We start from the raw sequence: 17,046 nt of genomic DNA, 5'->3' as shown, positions 1-17,046 counted from the left end.
TTTCTGCGTCGGCTCTTTCCGTTACGACGACGATGACGGCACCGTCAAATAGTCCTCGTCTGGCCACCTCCTCATCGCTATCTTCACCAATTGCCTCAGGGCGGAGAAAAAAAAAAAACCTTCTTTCCAGCTAGATCCACTTTTCGGCCCTGTTGAAGGGAATCGAAATTCCCGTTTCTTCTTTATTGTTGCACTGATCGCGCAAAACTTGTATTTTTTTTTTTGAAATTGCTAAGTAACTATCGCTATTTTTTTTCCACCCGCCGGGGTTGCTCAGTGGCTATGGTGTTGGGCTGCTGAGCACGAGGTCGCGGGCTCAAATCCCGGCCATGGCGGCCGCATTTCGATGGGGGTGAAATGCAAAAACACCCGTGTACTTAGATTTAGGTGCGCGTTAAAAAACCCCAGGTGGTCGAAATTTCCGGAGTCCTCCACTACGGCGTGCCTCATAATCAGAAAGTGGTTTTGGCACGTAAAACCCCATTATTTAATTTTTTTTCTGCCTCGCACGCTATATATTGGCGTGAAGAAATTTTCCAGGTGCGTTTCATACCGTTTGTTTCATACTGTTTCGTAAAGTGAGAGCCGCCTGCTGGAGCCGTACATATCGCAAAGAAATCACAATTTTTTTTGCGAACCATTAAGGAATAGTTATGAGCAAGCTTTGCATGCTGCTTTATTGCGTCGCTGGATTTGAATCTATTTCTTTGTAGCGACAAAGCGTCGTCCAAAGGAACTGAATGGTTGATCATACGGCTGAAGGTTAGTTTCTAATCACAGATGTTATCTTTAGCGAAGCATTATTGAATGATGGTAGTAAGATGTGGCCCCATTCTCTGACCTTCCTTTGAAGAAGGCGATGTAAATGAGGGACGAGTAGTTGTTGAGGAAGGTGAAGAGGAACATCTTGAATGCGAAGCTGTACTCGTATTCCCGCTCCGTCCGAGGCCGTTCTGGAAAGAAAGAAGAAAAAATGATGGGAGAGGGTACGGAAGCATGCACTACAACACTAAATCGAACAATTAGCAACACTGACGCAATGAAATGTTAAGGAAATATGTAACTCATTTGCATTTCTCAAAATGTCTTCTGTTTCTTCTCAAAACTCTTTTGTATATTAACTGTATATCAGATTTTATATTTGGTTTGACTAAATTTCATAGATTGGATATTTGATTTGATATTTAATTAAATTGCATGCTTGATTGTTGACTAGCAGTTCATCTGATATTTGATGATTTTATATATTGGATTGTGTTTAATGTTGCTTAACCTGTCCGGATTGCTATTGTAACAAAATAATTCTTTTTGGACCAAAACTAGCCTTGGGCCATGAGTCCACTCAGTGTGTGCGAACTTTATGTTACAAAAGAAATAAATAAAAGCCAGTCAATGAATCAAGAAAGAAGGCTGGTTTGCCTACAGAATTAAAAAGGGCCGCAAAATTTTCTACGAATGGTTTCTGTGCTAGCATGTGAAAACATATTAACAATAAAAGTACGCGAGCCCAAATACTACGTGGTCGCATCGTAGAACTGTCAGCTTATTGTCAAGAAGGAGCGATTTATGATGATTCATAGTGTCGGTACATGGGCTACCGGGAATGGGAATTGACGGCCCCAGAAACACCGAGAGCTTTAGAAAGGCCTTAGTCATTATAGCGTCGCAATGCAATAGTATGCTCACTGCCGAGTATACATAGTATTCTACTCAGCCATCCCACTAGAGAACGCAGCGTCGCCCCCTTTCCATAGTGTAAAGAGCAATCCATCACAAGGAACGCGCAAATTATGTTCTGTGGTTTTTTACTACTTGAGCCCCCAACGTTCAAATCGGTCTGCATACTAACGCAGTTACTCCGAATAGCGAAAACCATCGCCGCAGACTCTCACCCAGAACTGTCAATTGAGTGGCGACCCAGCCGTACACCTGGAAAGAAAGAAGTGAATGTGAGGTTTCATCCAAATTTTGTCTGCCAATGAGCATCTACTCAGTGGCTTGATGAATTGACGATGAGTGGCTTAGTGGCACTGATGAATTCTGCTTTGCCGAGAGCTCTTTGTATGTGTGTGTACGTGCACACGTGCGTGCGTGTGTGTGTATGTGTGCGTGCGTGTGCGTGTACCAACGTACCGCACTCGAATGTATGCAGTGCCTCATAACCTAACTGTTACTCTTGCTCGGAAACCCACATAAACCATTATTGTTGTAAACAAAGTAGGTTCCTGGCAAGCGTGAATATTAACCAGTCAATGAGTGTCATGTTGAAGTACAAACTTCAGAGGTGAAAATAGCGTTAAACTCGCAGGGCTGATAGAAAAGAAAAGTACACGCGCGCACTAACTCGCAACTGAAAGTTTAATGAAGGCTTTCTACCACGGTGGGCTGCGGCACATTCGCAAATCCAACCGAAACCATTCCCCCGTTTTCAAGCAATTTTTTTTACAACGCAGCTGTTGACCTCTCGTTGGTCGGCCTTTTTCATGTTCATATTCGTGGGCGAAAATGTGCGCGAATCTCGGAGGTAATGCAATACCGGGCCGGCCCACGGCGGAGGCGAAGCAGGCTTCACGCACTGAGTAAAGTGAAGCGAAAAGTGCGTACAATCTTTTGGAATAATGCATACAACATACAGAAGAGCATTTGTTTCAATAAACAACAAGCACAAAACAAGCATACGAACCACATAATTGATAAATAGCTGCTGATTACAATGCGAAGCACGTAGCGCTCTAAGAAAATGTTTCCCGGTAAAGACCACCGTTGCGCTAGCTGCCGCGGCAATGGCAGCTTGCGACGTGGGCAGTGACGTCACTAGCCCTTCGTAGATAAAAGAACCAGCTTAGCAACTGAGTTTCTTGTTTCTGCAACAGCGCTTTGGCTAGGCAACGCATAGTTAGGACCCCGGGAAGGCAGTGTGAATACGTGGAACAGCAAAGGGGAAAGGAAATGATACTACGACAAGCAGCGGGGTGCTGTCAAAATTACCATTACTTCCATTACTCACCTAGTGTCATTACTCTAAAGCGCTAAAGCATTGCATACCTCCCTCAGAAGTTGTATATGTGGTTTTCAATAGCTTCGCTGGACATTTACTTTCGCAGGACCGGGATGGTGAGTGGACTTTTTCTCTTACTTTAAGTCATTTAAATGTCGCATTCAGTATCGTATTCAGTCACCAAGTGCAAGTGCGGACAATAGTAACTGATATAAGGGAGCTGTGGCCGAACTAAATCCCAGTGCCCTCTAGCAGCTTAGGATAGAAGCAAGGAATTAGTTGACGCACGCGCGAGATCCGGCGCTCATGGCCAGCTAGCACCACTCGATTAATTGTCTTAGAGCGCAAGAACGTAGGCGCCCGTTCCTGCGTTGAGCGTCGGCGTCCCTCGGTGTAACCGAGCGAAAAAGCACAGCGAAGGATGGAGGAGGGAGCGCGGCGCGCGGCGGGGGGGGGGAGGGGGGGCTCAGCGCTGCCGCCGAGAGGACCCTGTCGTTCAGAATTAAATTCCTTGCCACAATGCGTACCGAGTTCGAGACACCGAGACAGCTGCGTTCTAAATTCGCATTAGCGAGTATCGTAACCGTAGGTGAAGTTTTTACGCCTATATCGGAACGTCGTTTGCAGCGTGTCAGAATTCGGAGCGCGTTACAGGTATTTTTGTCCGCACTTGTACGTTGAAACTTTGATGTACCTTGATAGCGGTTATGAATGGCTTTTACGCATGCGCCGGGGTCCAGAGGGGGCGATAAGTTTTATTAAACCTTCAGTTGTAAGCTAACGCTTGTGTGTCCTGTTCTGGTCTTTGAGTCGAGTGCGCCGCGCTTTTATAGCTCTTTAACGATGTGGCAACTGATCCCAACGCCTACCCTTCTGAAGAACAATGTTCATATGACGTCTCGACTGCAGAGTACTATAGTATTGATGTATCAGCACTAGCTGCCCCTTGGAAACGTGGTGCTGTTGTGCCCCGTGTACCAGGCCGTTTCTTTAATAACGTTACAAGACGGATATTTAGCGTTAGTATCCTCCGAAGGAGTTAACATGACGGCTCATGCCAGCTTAGCATTGACGAGTAATGCACATATTTGCCTAAACCTCGTTCTTCTAGCTGCAAACAATTTTTCGCCCTTACGAACTTTTCAGATTCAACATTATATTACGCTATTGGCTGCGAGATCGGGGAAGGCATTCTGCAAGAGTCAACCTAGCGGACATGTCCATTTGATCTGCTGTTCTGATTGGCTGGGCTGGGCTGCGTGTCCGCAGCAGTGACGCACTACAGCCAATCGGCACTTCAGCAGCGAACGAAATGAACACGCCCACTAGGTGGACTCTTACAGAATACCTCCACAGGCTATAGGTGGCAGCACCATTGGCCCCTATATGGACATATTGGCACCTTATTGTGGATGGGCGGTCGGCGGTGAAATGTACACGGCGGCGCTTCGCTGTGAGCCATTCGGGCCGACTATGCTGTTTGGTAATGATACGCGCTGACCGCATTGAACTGATTAGATATTGCTATCCAATGCCACATTTTTGCTGAAACGCACCGAACATTCCTGCTATACGTGAAAGCACAGCATAACGCAGTTTCTGCTCCGGTGCATTCATGGTCCTTTTTGTTGGTGCTCGGCTTGTGTTCAACCGATTTTGTTGGCACTGCTGGTGTGAAACGCAACTTTCTGGTATTCTTGCCTGTATTTCTTTGCAGTAAAGTTAACGTAGGTAGTTATTGTTACTCTACTTCGCCACTTGAACGCATACATAACTAATTACCTTTCACTTCTTCCTATCCATTCTCAGTCAAATGCAAGATAGTTAGTAGGTTTGGTTAAACACGGTACGCCACTATGAGTAGCAGCGCATTGGAAGAATCCTCGTGGGACTTCAAACACGTCCTTCGCCCTCCCCTCCCAGTAGCAGTAAAAGCGTAGCATTCTAGCTTAAGGATGTTGTTGCATAATTATGTGCATGATATTGGTGCGAACGATTTTAAATTATTTTAAGAGTCAACCTTATTACTCTTTATTTGTGAAGATAATGACCGCTACTTCCATCCATCCATCCATCCATCCATCCATCCGTCCGTCCGTCCGTCCGTCCGTCCGTCCGTCCGCCCGTCCGTCCGTCCAATCGACGTCATTACAGCTTCGTGATCTGCTGCTCATCAAGCATTCATAGTCGTGAATTCTACTCCGACATCCGTCGTCATGCATTCGTTGTCACACCACCCGGAATGCCGTCGTGGTTCCAACGTCGGGACTTCAGCTTCGTCATGCGACTCTTGTCATGTCTTTGTCGTTACACCATCGTCGTCGTACAGGCTTTGTGACATAGTCTTAGACACGCTATTGTCGTCATACACTCGTCATCACCTCATTAGTCTCATACCAGTGTCATGCAATCGTCATCATTGTGTCGTCGTCATGCATTTGCTCTCATACCGTTGTTGTGATGCCGTCACGTTTGTTCTATCGGCGTCATCCTAACTTCGTCATCCGACTCTTTTCGGGCCATAGTCGTCATATCATCTTCGTCATTGCATCGTCGTCAGGCAGGCCATTTCATGCACCAGAGCTCTCATACAGTAATGATAATGCCGTCGTAGTTGTGCCATCGTCGTCATTTCGGCTTCGTTGTCCATTTGTCGTCAAACATTCGTCTTCACTCCATTGTCATCATGTCGCCACGCTGTTACGCCGTTATCGTGAAATCGTTGTAATCTATTAGGAATCAATCATATCATCGCCATCATGTCGTCGTCGTCCTTACCTGTGTCATTCCATCGAGCCCATTCCTTCCTCGTCACCCCATCGTGACATGCTCGTAAGCGACCTAGGCAAGCGAGTACTATAGCCAAATGGGACGATAGCGACATACGTCGCATCAGCCGAAGCATCGGAATCCTCCGAATGACCACTACCGATGGCAAACACGAGGGTGAATCAGAAAGTCCATGCCCCTATTTTCTATTGGGCAAAATAAGCTACAAACAGGCAATTACAAATACACGTCTTGTTCTGTCGTACCTTACACTATTTTTCCGCTAGTCCCGAAACCGGTGCAGACATATGTCCCATAGCAGCGCTAAATTTTAGATGCCCCAGTCGTAGAATTTGTCCGACTGACTGTGGAACCACCGTTAGACAGCAGTCTTGGCTTCATCGTTGCACGTGGATCGCTGTGCTGCCAGTCATAATAATAATAATAATAATAATAATAATAATAATAATAATAATAATAATAATAATAATAATAATAATAATAATAATAATAATAATAATAATAATAATAATAATAATAATATAATCAGCATCATCATCAGCCCGGTTACCCCCACTGCAGGGCAAAGGCCTCTCCCATGCTTCTCCAACTACCCCGGTCATGTACTAATTGTGGCCATGTTGTCCTTGCAAACTTCTTAATGTAATCCGCCCACCTAACTTTCCGCCGCCCCCAGCTACGCTTATCTTCCCTTGGAATCCAGTCCGTAACCCTTAATGACAAACGGTTATCTTCCCTCCTCATTACATGTCCTGCCCATGCCCATTTTTTTTCTTGATTTCAACTAAGATGTCATTAACTCACGTTTGTTCCCTCACCCAATCTGCTCTTTTCTTATCCCTTAACCTTACACCCAACATTCTTCTCTACATAGACCGTTGCGTCGTCCTCAATTTAAGTAGCACCCTTTTCGTAAGTCTCCGGGTTTCTGCCCCGTACGTGAGTACTGGTAAGAAACAGCTGTTATGCACTTTTCTCTTGAGAGATCATGCTAAGCTGCTGTTCATGATCTGAGAATGCCTTTCAAACGCCAGTCCTGCCAGTAACACTTCTCAAAGCAAGACACGTTTCCCCACGTTTTCCCTGCGGATTTCCATGGGCGTTCGTCGCTTGCTCCACAGAAGGTGAATCGCACTTCGTTACTCGGTAATCGTTATGCAACAACTGACAGCAGCGCCGTGCCGCGGAGCTACCGGCAAATAAGGCCGGCGCGGTCCAAGAAAGGTCCATCGCAGCGAATGGATATATTTACAGCCGTACTTTGGCAAAAAAAATAGGGACAAAGACTTCCTGATTCGCTCTCGTAATCGTAACTTCAGTAATGTGGTATGTCGATACATAGCTCGAATAATAATGGCATTGACGTCGACAGCCATCGTGAGATGAGCCCTGCTGTAATTGTTTCCTTCATGCGTCTAAAAAAAAAAGAAGTACGACTGCTTGAAAAATTAAAAAGAAAAAGCGTAAATAACACCACAAGAGCGTAATGAAGAACGCCATCATCTCTATGTAGTAGCTGAAAGATCGCGTAGCTTCCACCAGCAAATTCTTTCAGCGGCTCTGTACGCTGAGCAGCACGCACCTTGTTCATGCACAGAATGACAGCCAAGTTGATCGAAGACGCGCTGACGGTGGTGCCGATTGTCGCCGTGATCCTGGAGACCTTGCTCGACAGGAAGGTCACCATAAAGATGCGGTATCCGATCACCCCCACGACTGTGCACAGCACCAGCAAGAGCTGCGGCGAGAACGTAGGCAGGACAGATCGTTTTTGTCACGTCACGTTTACGTTTACGTGCACTATACCTCATGCAATAGAGAAGCACGTCCTTTCGTCTCTTACTATTGCGATAGCAATTATATGGACACTCCGAGCGCACTTTCGGCGTCGCCGTCGCCGTGATGTTCCGCACAAAGTCCTAGGGCGATAACACCGTCGCCGCACGCCCTACGCTGTATGTGCGAGCGAAGGCGTGCGAGAGGAGCCGAGGATCGCGGCTCAATCTCGCCCGCGCGATAGAGACAAAAGTGGGCAGGAAACGCGCCGTCTCCCGTCGTGAGCGAGGCACCCAACGTTGCGAGGCAGTGGGGCAAGGAGAGAGAGGGGGGCATTCTACTCCGGCTGCAACTGCGCATGTGGCGGCAGCGTGCGGTCGCCCGGCCATATCTTCAGAGCGATCTGCGTTGGGGGCAGAGTCCAGGTGCATCGGTGTTCGTAGCTTTGTGCGGGCTCGACGTGTTTTCGACGCTCACTTTTTGTTGAAGCGATAGACAGCATGCATGTCACTTCGCTCGCTGCTGCTGCCGCGTTTCCTCACGCCAGCGTTTCGACAGCGCGTTACCGCGGTCATCGAATCAAATGTATTCGTGTTTGCTTGTGCACGCGTGAGACCATGGTTTTTAATTTACTTGGTGTGCTTATCGTTACAAGCTTATACGACCGATAAAACAACTATCCTTACTTCATATAGTTGTTCACTACTTTGCTATCGCAATCTATGCTTCGCCTTTCGGGTGAAACTGCGCATTTTTCGTGCAGCAAATAAGAGGTCATCTAAGTGTCGACGCTATAGAAGACATGTTCGACGCACATGATGGTTCAAGCGACTCCGTGGCTAAGTGTTGATGTTATTTCTCTATTATGTATTTTCACATTCGTTATTCACTAATTTTGTATCTTATTCGTATCGGATTTCACACGCAATTACGTCCTCGTCTTCTTTAGTGTCAGCACTTTTGACCACGAGGGCAGGTGGGCCGATACCGGAGATAGAGGAGTCTATGGTGCAATGTGGTTAATTTCAGACTACATTGGCGCTAATTACGCCGTTACCGTTACTGCACTTACTCTACGACTAATTTTCGCTTCTGGTCCTGTTGAGACCTACATTTTGATATCTTTTACGACTCGCTATGACGCTCTGGAGGCCCGAAAGGGCCGTTTTTTTTCTGGATGTTGTTACAAGATACCTAGATCCCAGATACGCCAAACCCCCGTGAAGTCAGAAAAGAAGACCGTCTTAAAAATGATCTGTGTGTCTATTATTTCTTAAACCCACCGTCTTGAGGCCGGTATCGCTACTGAAGCCTTCTAAGCTTGATTATTGTGTTAGACGGACGCTACTTGCAGGACAGAGCGGAATGACCAACCGTGTCCAATTGTGCTACCACACCAATACTTCAGGGCACATGCAGCAAACTTCGCCATCTTTAGTATGTAGTTCAGGCATGTACTCAAGGATTGCTTGTTATTGTGCAGTATAGCATAAAACAGGTACTACGATGACGCACCATGAGCAAGAGGATAACATTGGCAGCGGTGATCCGGCCGATCCTCTCCCAGAAGGGCACATGGGGCTCGTACCTCTGCAAGACAACGCTCTGTTAAAGTCAACGTTGCAACGTAAAACAGCCACATTCATAGCTTTTTGAAAGTAAAGTTTATATGAAACTCGGGAAGGATATATTTCTTCGACTTTCTCACGCGAGTACCTACAGTAGGGAATTAACTCTGTCTAGGCTTAACATTGCGTTGATCACCAGCAAATTATGGCCTTTGCTTGGGGATGTAAGATGAATCACGTCAGTTATGAAAAGTAATCTACTTTCACCGAAATGTGTGGTCACGAGCATCCATGGTAGTACTAAGTGTACTTCCGCGTGGCATGGCCAAATTAGCCGCCTCATTAGTTATGTTCAGTTGATTTCGTCCCTTCGAAAACTTACGAAATAAATTTTATTAGTTCGACATTGCTTCGTTGCCTTATGTTGCATTATCGCTTTAAGACGCGAATTATAAACGACTGTTAAAAAACGTGCCATATTTACACAACTTCATTCCAAAGCACTCGATACTCCACTGCAAGACAAGATAGTAGGATGGAGCTGTTTGCATTCTCTGTCTTTTCATTACAATTAGATATTAAATAATTATCTCATTATTGTGAAGTGAGTAATGCTCCGTTCTTACATAAAAATCTAGATCGAAGGCTTGAAGGATGCGAACATCATTATTATTGGCCACATGAACTACGAACAAAGAAAAATTCTTTATACATTGTTGCCGGAATGCGGCAAGCAAAACACTCGTCAATTATTGCAGAACTCTCAGCAAAGTGGTAGTCGGTAGCAGTACGAAGCACATTGGAAGTGAAATGGATTTTGCGGTGACCATGCAGAGGCCTCAATTCACTTGAAGTTCAGTCTCTGGTGCTTTTTCTTGGCCACCAGTCAACAGAACCAGCAAAAACAAGTCGCATCCACAATTGTGAACGCCTAGCTATGTATGGTGGGTCGAACTAAAAAGTTTTACTCGCAATATGATGGTTCTTGAGATACCGGTGTGACCTCTGTCATCTGCTCTTGACTTCCTGAGCGCCCACCTCAACCCTCCTCTGCCCTATTTGGGAAATAGGGTCTAGCGTTGTTTTGGAAATGAAAATAAAGGCGAACAAGAACTAAAAAAAGTGAACAAGTGAACAAGAAATCTGGCGGAAGTTCAAGACATGGGCACTGTGTCCATACACACAACAGTTGCTTCTCTACGTAATAGGCCAGATGTTTCAGCCAACTGCGTTTATTATTTTATAGTTTTTTTTACGTTCGTAACACACTTTTCTAATAAAAGTGCATTTTAAAAGGCCCTCTGCCGCACCGCATATTTTGTGTTCTGGGGGAGGTTCAATCAACCCTGGTATTCGTCTAAAAAGATCTCGACTTTACGAAGAGACAAGGAGTCTTCTACCATGTTAGGTTTGTTTGCTTACGAGGGTGACGGGGTTCAGCTTGTAGACGCGTGCCTTGGCTTCGTATTCCGGATTCACCACATCCTGCACGGCAAAAAAGTACAGTGATTAACCAAGAATCCATATCATTGGTGAGATCTGCAATCTTGAATGCCCCAAAGATATGCAGTGGTACTATAATGAATATCTGACGGAAAACTCCCTTGTCAGCCTGTTACATCTTTATAAAGATGAAAAGAAATGAACTGTCTCCTTTATATTCCGATATATCAAGCGAGAGACACCGGCGTTGGCTAAAAGACGCTTCTTGTGCTCAGCCTTTAAGCGGGCACTCGAATGACTCGTGGGTGATTATGCCGTAACGACGAGTAAGGTGTGTCGTACCTCCGCTCATTTTACAGTGACCTCTTGGCGGTAGGTACAGTAAATATACAGCAGCGAAGCTATAAGTATTGCACTTCAATTTCGGAGCTGTACGTCCGTGGTTTTAAGAAATATCAATGCAGCGTGCTATGAAAAAGGCTGACGACTGAGGACATACTTGAACCAGTGGGTATATGGTAACATACATTTTGTGGAGCATCAGGAGGACCTCGTATTATTAGTACATAGAAAGAAACAGTTGGTGCGGCGAACAATTATGGCGTAAACATAACATCAACAAAAAGAAATGCAGCCTGCGAAAAATAAAAGAAGGAAGCAACAATAAAGCAGAAGTGCCTCGTGGAAAAGAAAATGAGTACATTTTGGTGCATATAAAAACAACGTCCACGACGACGAGAACAAAAGAATTTAAGGTTAACAACTGTGGATGGGGGATAATCTAACTAATACAGAAGTAACAACCCACATTGAAGGGAAGGTGCTTTCGGCGGGTTTTTTGCAATATCTGCTGGTCCGTGCGGCTGTTGCCAATACTCACCGTGAGGGTGTCGACGTTGCTCAGATTCCACTCCCAGGCGAGTACAACCTGTTGGCGCTTCCAGAACTCGATGAATATGGTGGCTGTAACCGCCAGTAGCATTAGTGAGGTGGAAGGGTCTCGGAAGCTCAGATAAATACAACTGCTGGACATGGCGCTCCACAGCTGAACATGAACGTAACAACATGCCATGAACATAACGAAGACGCGGGTTCAAATGGTGGCCGCGGCCGCGGCATTTCGACGGGGCCGAAATGCAAGAACTCTCGTGTATACTTAGATATAGGAGCAGGTTGAAGAATCCGACGTGGTCGAAATTAATACGAAGTTTCTGTCTACGGCGTGCTTCATAATCATATCGTGGTTTTGGCCCGTAAAACACAGCAAGAAAATAATTACTGTTTCAAGATAATGTCCCCTTGCAGTGTAGGTACGGGAGGCATGCCCTGGAGCTGAAGTAAAAAAAAAGTTATAGGGTTTTTAAGTGCCAAAACCACGATCTGATTATGAGGCACGTGGTAGTGGGCGACTCCGGATTAATTTCTACCACCTCGGGTTCTTTAATGTGCACATATCTCTAAGTACACGGATGTTTTCGCATTTCGCCCATCGGAATGCGGCCACCGTGTCCAGGAGTTGATACCGCGACGTGGTGCTTAGCAGCCCAACACCATAGCCACTAAGCGACCACGGCGGGTTCGGAAATTAGGTCAGACCATGCTTATAAATAAGCGGGCCTAATGACACATTGGGTACGGGCATTCATATTGCTACGTGCATATTAGTTCTTTTGGACAATGCGTGCGGGCACCTCGATGAGGAGAACGAACTGCTCCAGGGTCTCGAGTTGTCGGCTGAACTGGCCTGCGCTGCAGTTGTTTATTTAAATATACATTGTAAATAGCCTTCAGTGTTTAATCGCTCGTTCGCGTAACATTCTAGTGGAGGCGCGGGGACGTGCTGCATTATTTTCACGTGCTGAAATCCTCCATTGACGCTCCCAACGAACCAGAATTTTCTTGATGTTCACGTCGACGTTTTCCCTTTGACGGCGTTAATAGATACTGGAGCACAGATGTCCATAATGAATGCTAACCTCCATCGTCGACTAAAGAAGGTTCTCATGCCTGGTACTGCACGAGCCGTACGCCTCGCCGATGGGAGCATTGTCGCCGTCAATGGAATGTATGTTGCCTGTATAAGTATCGCCGACCGTCACGTTCCTGTTCTTTTTACAGTGCTGACCAATTTTCTCCACGACATCATCCTCGGAGTAGACTTCCTTACGGCGCATTCCGCTCTGATCGACTGTTCTGCCGGTACCCTTTGTCTCGAGCTTGCTTTTCTCCAGCATATTTGGGGTGAACTCCAGAACAAGTTCAGTATGACGGCCTTCGTCCGCCTTTCGTCTAAAGCCTTGACTTTCGTCAATTTGCTATAATCTTTTCCTGTGCCCGATGGTGTTTACGTTGTCACACTTGTTCCTGATATACCTTTGATGCACAATATCACTGTGCCCTACTCCATCGTAACCGTTGTCAATAACCGGACATGCCTGCCCGTCGTCAGTTTTGGCCTGACAAAGCAAGTTCTACCCCAAGGCATATCGGTTGCAACGCTGCGTGCTATAGAAGATGACCACGTCACGACGTTGGCGCTAGACGTCTGCTCAGTATCTTCACCATGTCCACAGGATGCTATTTGCCCTGACGCAACATTTCGTCCTATGATTGCTGCGGACCTATTGCCTGAACAAGCAGCAGCTCTGTGTCGCGTTTGGTTTCCTACCACGACATCTTCAACCTCAACAATCGCCAATTGGGCCAGGCTTCAATTGTTAAGCATCACATAAATATTGGTGACGCCAGTCCTATTCATCGCCGGCCATATCGAGTTTCTGCTTCAGAGCGTAATATTATTCAAGATCAAGTAAACAATATGCTTGCCGAAGGCATTGTTGAACCTTCGTCGAGCCCTTGGGCGTCGCCCTTGGTGCTTGTTAAAAAAGAAAGATGGCAGATGGTGTTTCCGCGTAAATTATCGTCATCTCAACCGAATTACCATAACGGACGTGTACCCCTTGCCTCACATTGACGACACCCTCGATTGTCTACACGGTGCCAACTGCTTTTCATCAATAGACCTTCGGTGTGGTTATTGGCAAATTTCTGTGGATGAAGTGGACGAAGAGCCCATGTTCGTCAACCCGGATGGTCTATATTTACTCAAAGTTATGCCATTCGGTGTGTGCAATGCCCCAGCAATGTTCGAACGTATGATGGACTTTGCTTTAAAGGTTCAAATGGTCAACGTTCATCTGCCACCTAGACGACGTTCTCGTATCTTCCTCTACATTTGTGAAACACCTTGAGAGCTTATAAGGTATTCAAGTATACCGGAAGGTTGGGCTATTATTGAATTGCGACTTCGGTGCGATTTTTGTCGCCGGCAGAATACACTGCTGGGTCACCTCATCGACGCTTTCGGTATTCCAGCAGACACGGAGAAAATTCGTGCTGTCACCTCTTTTCCTGTACCTAAGTTTGTCAAAGACGTCCGAAGTTTTCTAGGACTTTGCTCCTCCTTCCGACGCTTCTTTAAAGACTTTGCAGCGATTGTCCGACCTCTTACTGATCTTCTAAAGAAGGACGTGCTGCTTATGTGGGGCGCCACTCAAACTGCCGCGTTTGCCCACCTCACCAACATTCTCACCACGCCCCCTATATTAGCCCATTTTGGCCCGTCCTCTCCTACGGAGGTTCGGATTAGGCAATGATGAGAGGTGCCACCAAGAGGCTAGGATTAAAGATGCCATTGTAGACGGCTGCGGAATATTTTTGACCACGCGAGTTTCATTTACGTGGTAACAATGCGTGTTACACAAACTATTTTTTTTGGTATTCCATGCCCACGGGAATGCGACCACCACAGTCTGAATTTGAACTCGCCACCTCGTATTCATTACGAAAACGTCATAATCACTGATCCACTGTGGTGAGGGGAGAGGTATGACTCTAAATGTGTGACTACTTAAGAATATTTAATGGAACTGCTAATTCAGCGTGCGGATTTAGTGAACTATTGTAGCTTCTGACGGGAGTGATGAGGTTATGTATTTTGGTAGAAAGCGTTTATCTGGACGTATGAGTGATTACCCGGTACTTGTGTAGTGTTGCGTGTAAATTATTCTACGCGGATTTATCGAAAAAACGAAACGCACCATAAGCCCCAGAACCACAATATTCAATATGCTGATATTGAACATATGAGATCCTATATAAAACCGTGTATGTATCCGTATGTCATAGATGATTGTTGGATAAGGGAAGTGCAGGGCATTTGAAATGTTTCAATAGGTGGGGCATATCGTTTCCACTAATAATATAACTAGTAGTATATAGAATATTTATAGCAATAATTTTCTCTAGAAATTGGACTGTGTCCACAAAATGACATAAAACGCGACTTAGACTTACCCCATAGCGACATGAATACCGAAAATCCGACTGTGCCCGAGTTGTCAAATATTGAAACAATCTGTATGAAAGAAAGAGGAGAGTAAGAGCAGATGTTGGTTTGCTGTTCGATGCTGGTTGACAACCTTAAAATTAGACTGTAACCTACTTAACTCAGGCTCTTTCCTATCGAAGCGTCTCCAAAATGGCGGGTATAAGTGAAACAGGATATTAACTTTCTTTCGGATGTCGCAAACCTTTCAACAAGCATTTGAGATAGATCACGGGAACCTCAACTGTCGACAACGTAAAAGCGGGTTTTTCCTCAGGATAAGAGTATGCAGCGCTTTGCAGTTTTCATGTAAAATTAGGAAGTTATCAGGAAAAACTTCAACCCTTAATTTTCCGGAGATCCTTTCTATAATGAAAAAGCCGATTCAAAACGCGTTAGTGTTATTTAACATGACCGTGTAAAACTAATTTCATGCTGTTTTCAATGTATTTTCTCTAAATCACGTCTCGCCAAACTTTGATATTGATCAAGAAGACGCCAACATGTTTTGTCTACCGCAAAAGTATAGCCATAGATGTCGCCCTTTCGTGGAATACCTTACAGCCTTGTCTACAGACTTGGTACTGCTATCGCACCTGCGTTTCGCACTGTCGGTGACATATATTGCGGCTATTTTTCTCCACGTGATACGAAAGCTACTCCAAGAATGGTATTTGACGAAAAAATAAAATGTGTAGCATACGCTTTTCGCGTCCTGCTGTGCAGTGTCCTAAACCTTTGGAATGTCCCAAAGCGTGCTTTCCTGCAAATGAACGACTGGCCAAAATTTGGCGGCTGATATATTGTTAATGTCCTTAGTTCAGTGCCAGTTGATGCATAACTTTTTTTCCATAGCGCACACTCCACTCCCTCCCCGAACGCCTACACACACACTTATGCACGAGAGCCTCAGTCTAGACACTATAGCAACATTTGAAACGTTTTGATGAACTATAGTCGCCGAGACACAAATATATTTTCAAGCTAAACGTTCCAGGCTATGGCTTACTTTCTTCGCGCACGGAGTTAATCAAATCACGTATCCATTTAATTTGTATCAGCTCTTGAATTCATTTGTGGGCAGTCGAATCACTTCGACTTCTAGGGACACCATGAATATATGAGCGCCAATGAGACAGGCTTAAACGAAGTTCTTTTGGCTCGCTGAGGCGGTTCCCTGTGATGTGAATTTATTTATTTATTTATTTGTTTTTATTTATTTACGTAAACTGTAGGCCAATATAGGGTTATAGCAGGAGTGGGAATATTATACATTACTCATTAAAAACACATATAAACAAAAAAGATGAATGATCAAAAAGAAGCGCTTTACATGTTAGCGAAGTGCTTACCAGTGGTAGCTATGAAATCTTTTAGTGATAGCGAACGAATGTTACCGGGTAGAGAATTCCGAAACTCTATTGTACGTGGAAAAAGACTCTACTTGAGTGTGTTAGTACGGGCATGGTGTTGTGTTCAAGGCGTGGGAGCTACTGGTACAACTTGCATTAGTAAATGTGCTATAGTTACAATCAGAAAGACCACAGGTGGAGTCATTAATCGCATATAAAAGTTTTAAGGCTTCCCCACGGTAACATGAAAGTAATGGCTCAATGTTCAAAGATGGTAGAGCCTGTGTTGGTGAGAAAGTGCGGCTGTAATTTTGGCAAATGAAACGGATAGATTTACGTTGAATGTAATTGAGCGAGCTTATTTCACATTGTTTGTAGGGGAATCAAACGACAGATACATATCCTAGAACAGGGCAAATTAACATTTTATATAATAGCAGTTTAGTGTTGTGGTGGGTTTTAGCTAAAGTGCGGCGCAAGTAACCTAACTTTTTTTAGGGCTTTCCTTTTACATATTCGATGTGTTTAGACCATGAAAGATGTTCGGTTAGAATGACACCTAACTATTTATATTGAGACAATCTTTTAAGTTGGATGCCATCCAGGGAATAATCGAACGAGGGGGAGCTCTGTCTATTGGAAAATGACATCATGACTGTTTTACTACAGTTGATGTTCATTTGCCACGTTTTGCACCAAGCAATGACCCCTTTTTCTTTTACTTTCAAATTT

At 45.0% G+C, this 17,046-nt stretch overlaps 2 protein-coding genes across 8 annotated transcripts in view; one reads left to right on the top strand and one right to left on the bottom strand.

Moving 5' to 3' along the window:
* LOC139059142 (uncharacterized) overlaps nt 1-17,046 on the top strand; it is a 161,568-nt gene that overhangs the window by 37,549 nt on the left and 106,973 nt on the right. The window lies entirely within an intron of this gene.
* The window catches only part of LOC139059141 (anoctamin-4-like), an 82,535-nt gene that overhangs the window by 24,609 nt on the left and 40,880 nt on the right, over nt 1-17,046 (bottom strand). For all 4 annotated transcript variants that reach the window (XM_070537120.1, XM_070537117.1, XM_070537118.1 and 1 more), the window contains 7 exons: nt 14,932-14,992; nt 11,456-11,538; nt 10,555-10,617; nt 9,080-9,154; nt 7,371-7,526; nt 1,893-1,929; nt 842-953 (listed from right to left, as the gene is read on the bottom strand). In XM_070537120.1, the coding sequence (XP_070393221.1) occupies nt 842-953; nt 1,893-1,929; nt 7,371-7,526; nt 9,080-9,154; nt 10,555-10,617; nt 11,456-11,538; nt 14,932-14,992 (587 nt within the window). The remainder of the gene's footprint in view (nt 1-841; nt 954-1,892; nt 1,930-7,370; nt 7,527-9,079; nt 9,155-10,554; nt 10,618-11,455; nt 11,539-14,931; nt 14,993-17,046) is intronic.

Source organism: Dermacentor albipictus, chromosome 4 (assembly GCF_038994185.2).
Source record: "Dermacentor albipictus isolate Rhodes 1998 colony chromosome 4, USDA_Dalb.pri_finalv2, whole genome shotgun sequence".
In the NCBI taxonomy this organism is placed as follows: Eukaryota; Metazoa; Arthropoda; class Arachnida; order Ixodida; family Ixodidae; genus Dermacentor; species Dermacentor albipictus.
Note: the sequence above shows the minus strand (reverse complement) of the source record. Positions and strands in the feature narration are given on the sequence as shown.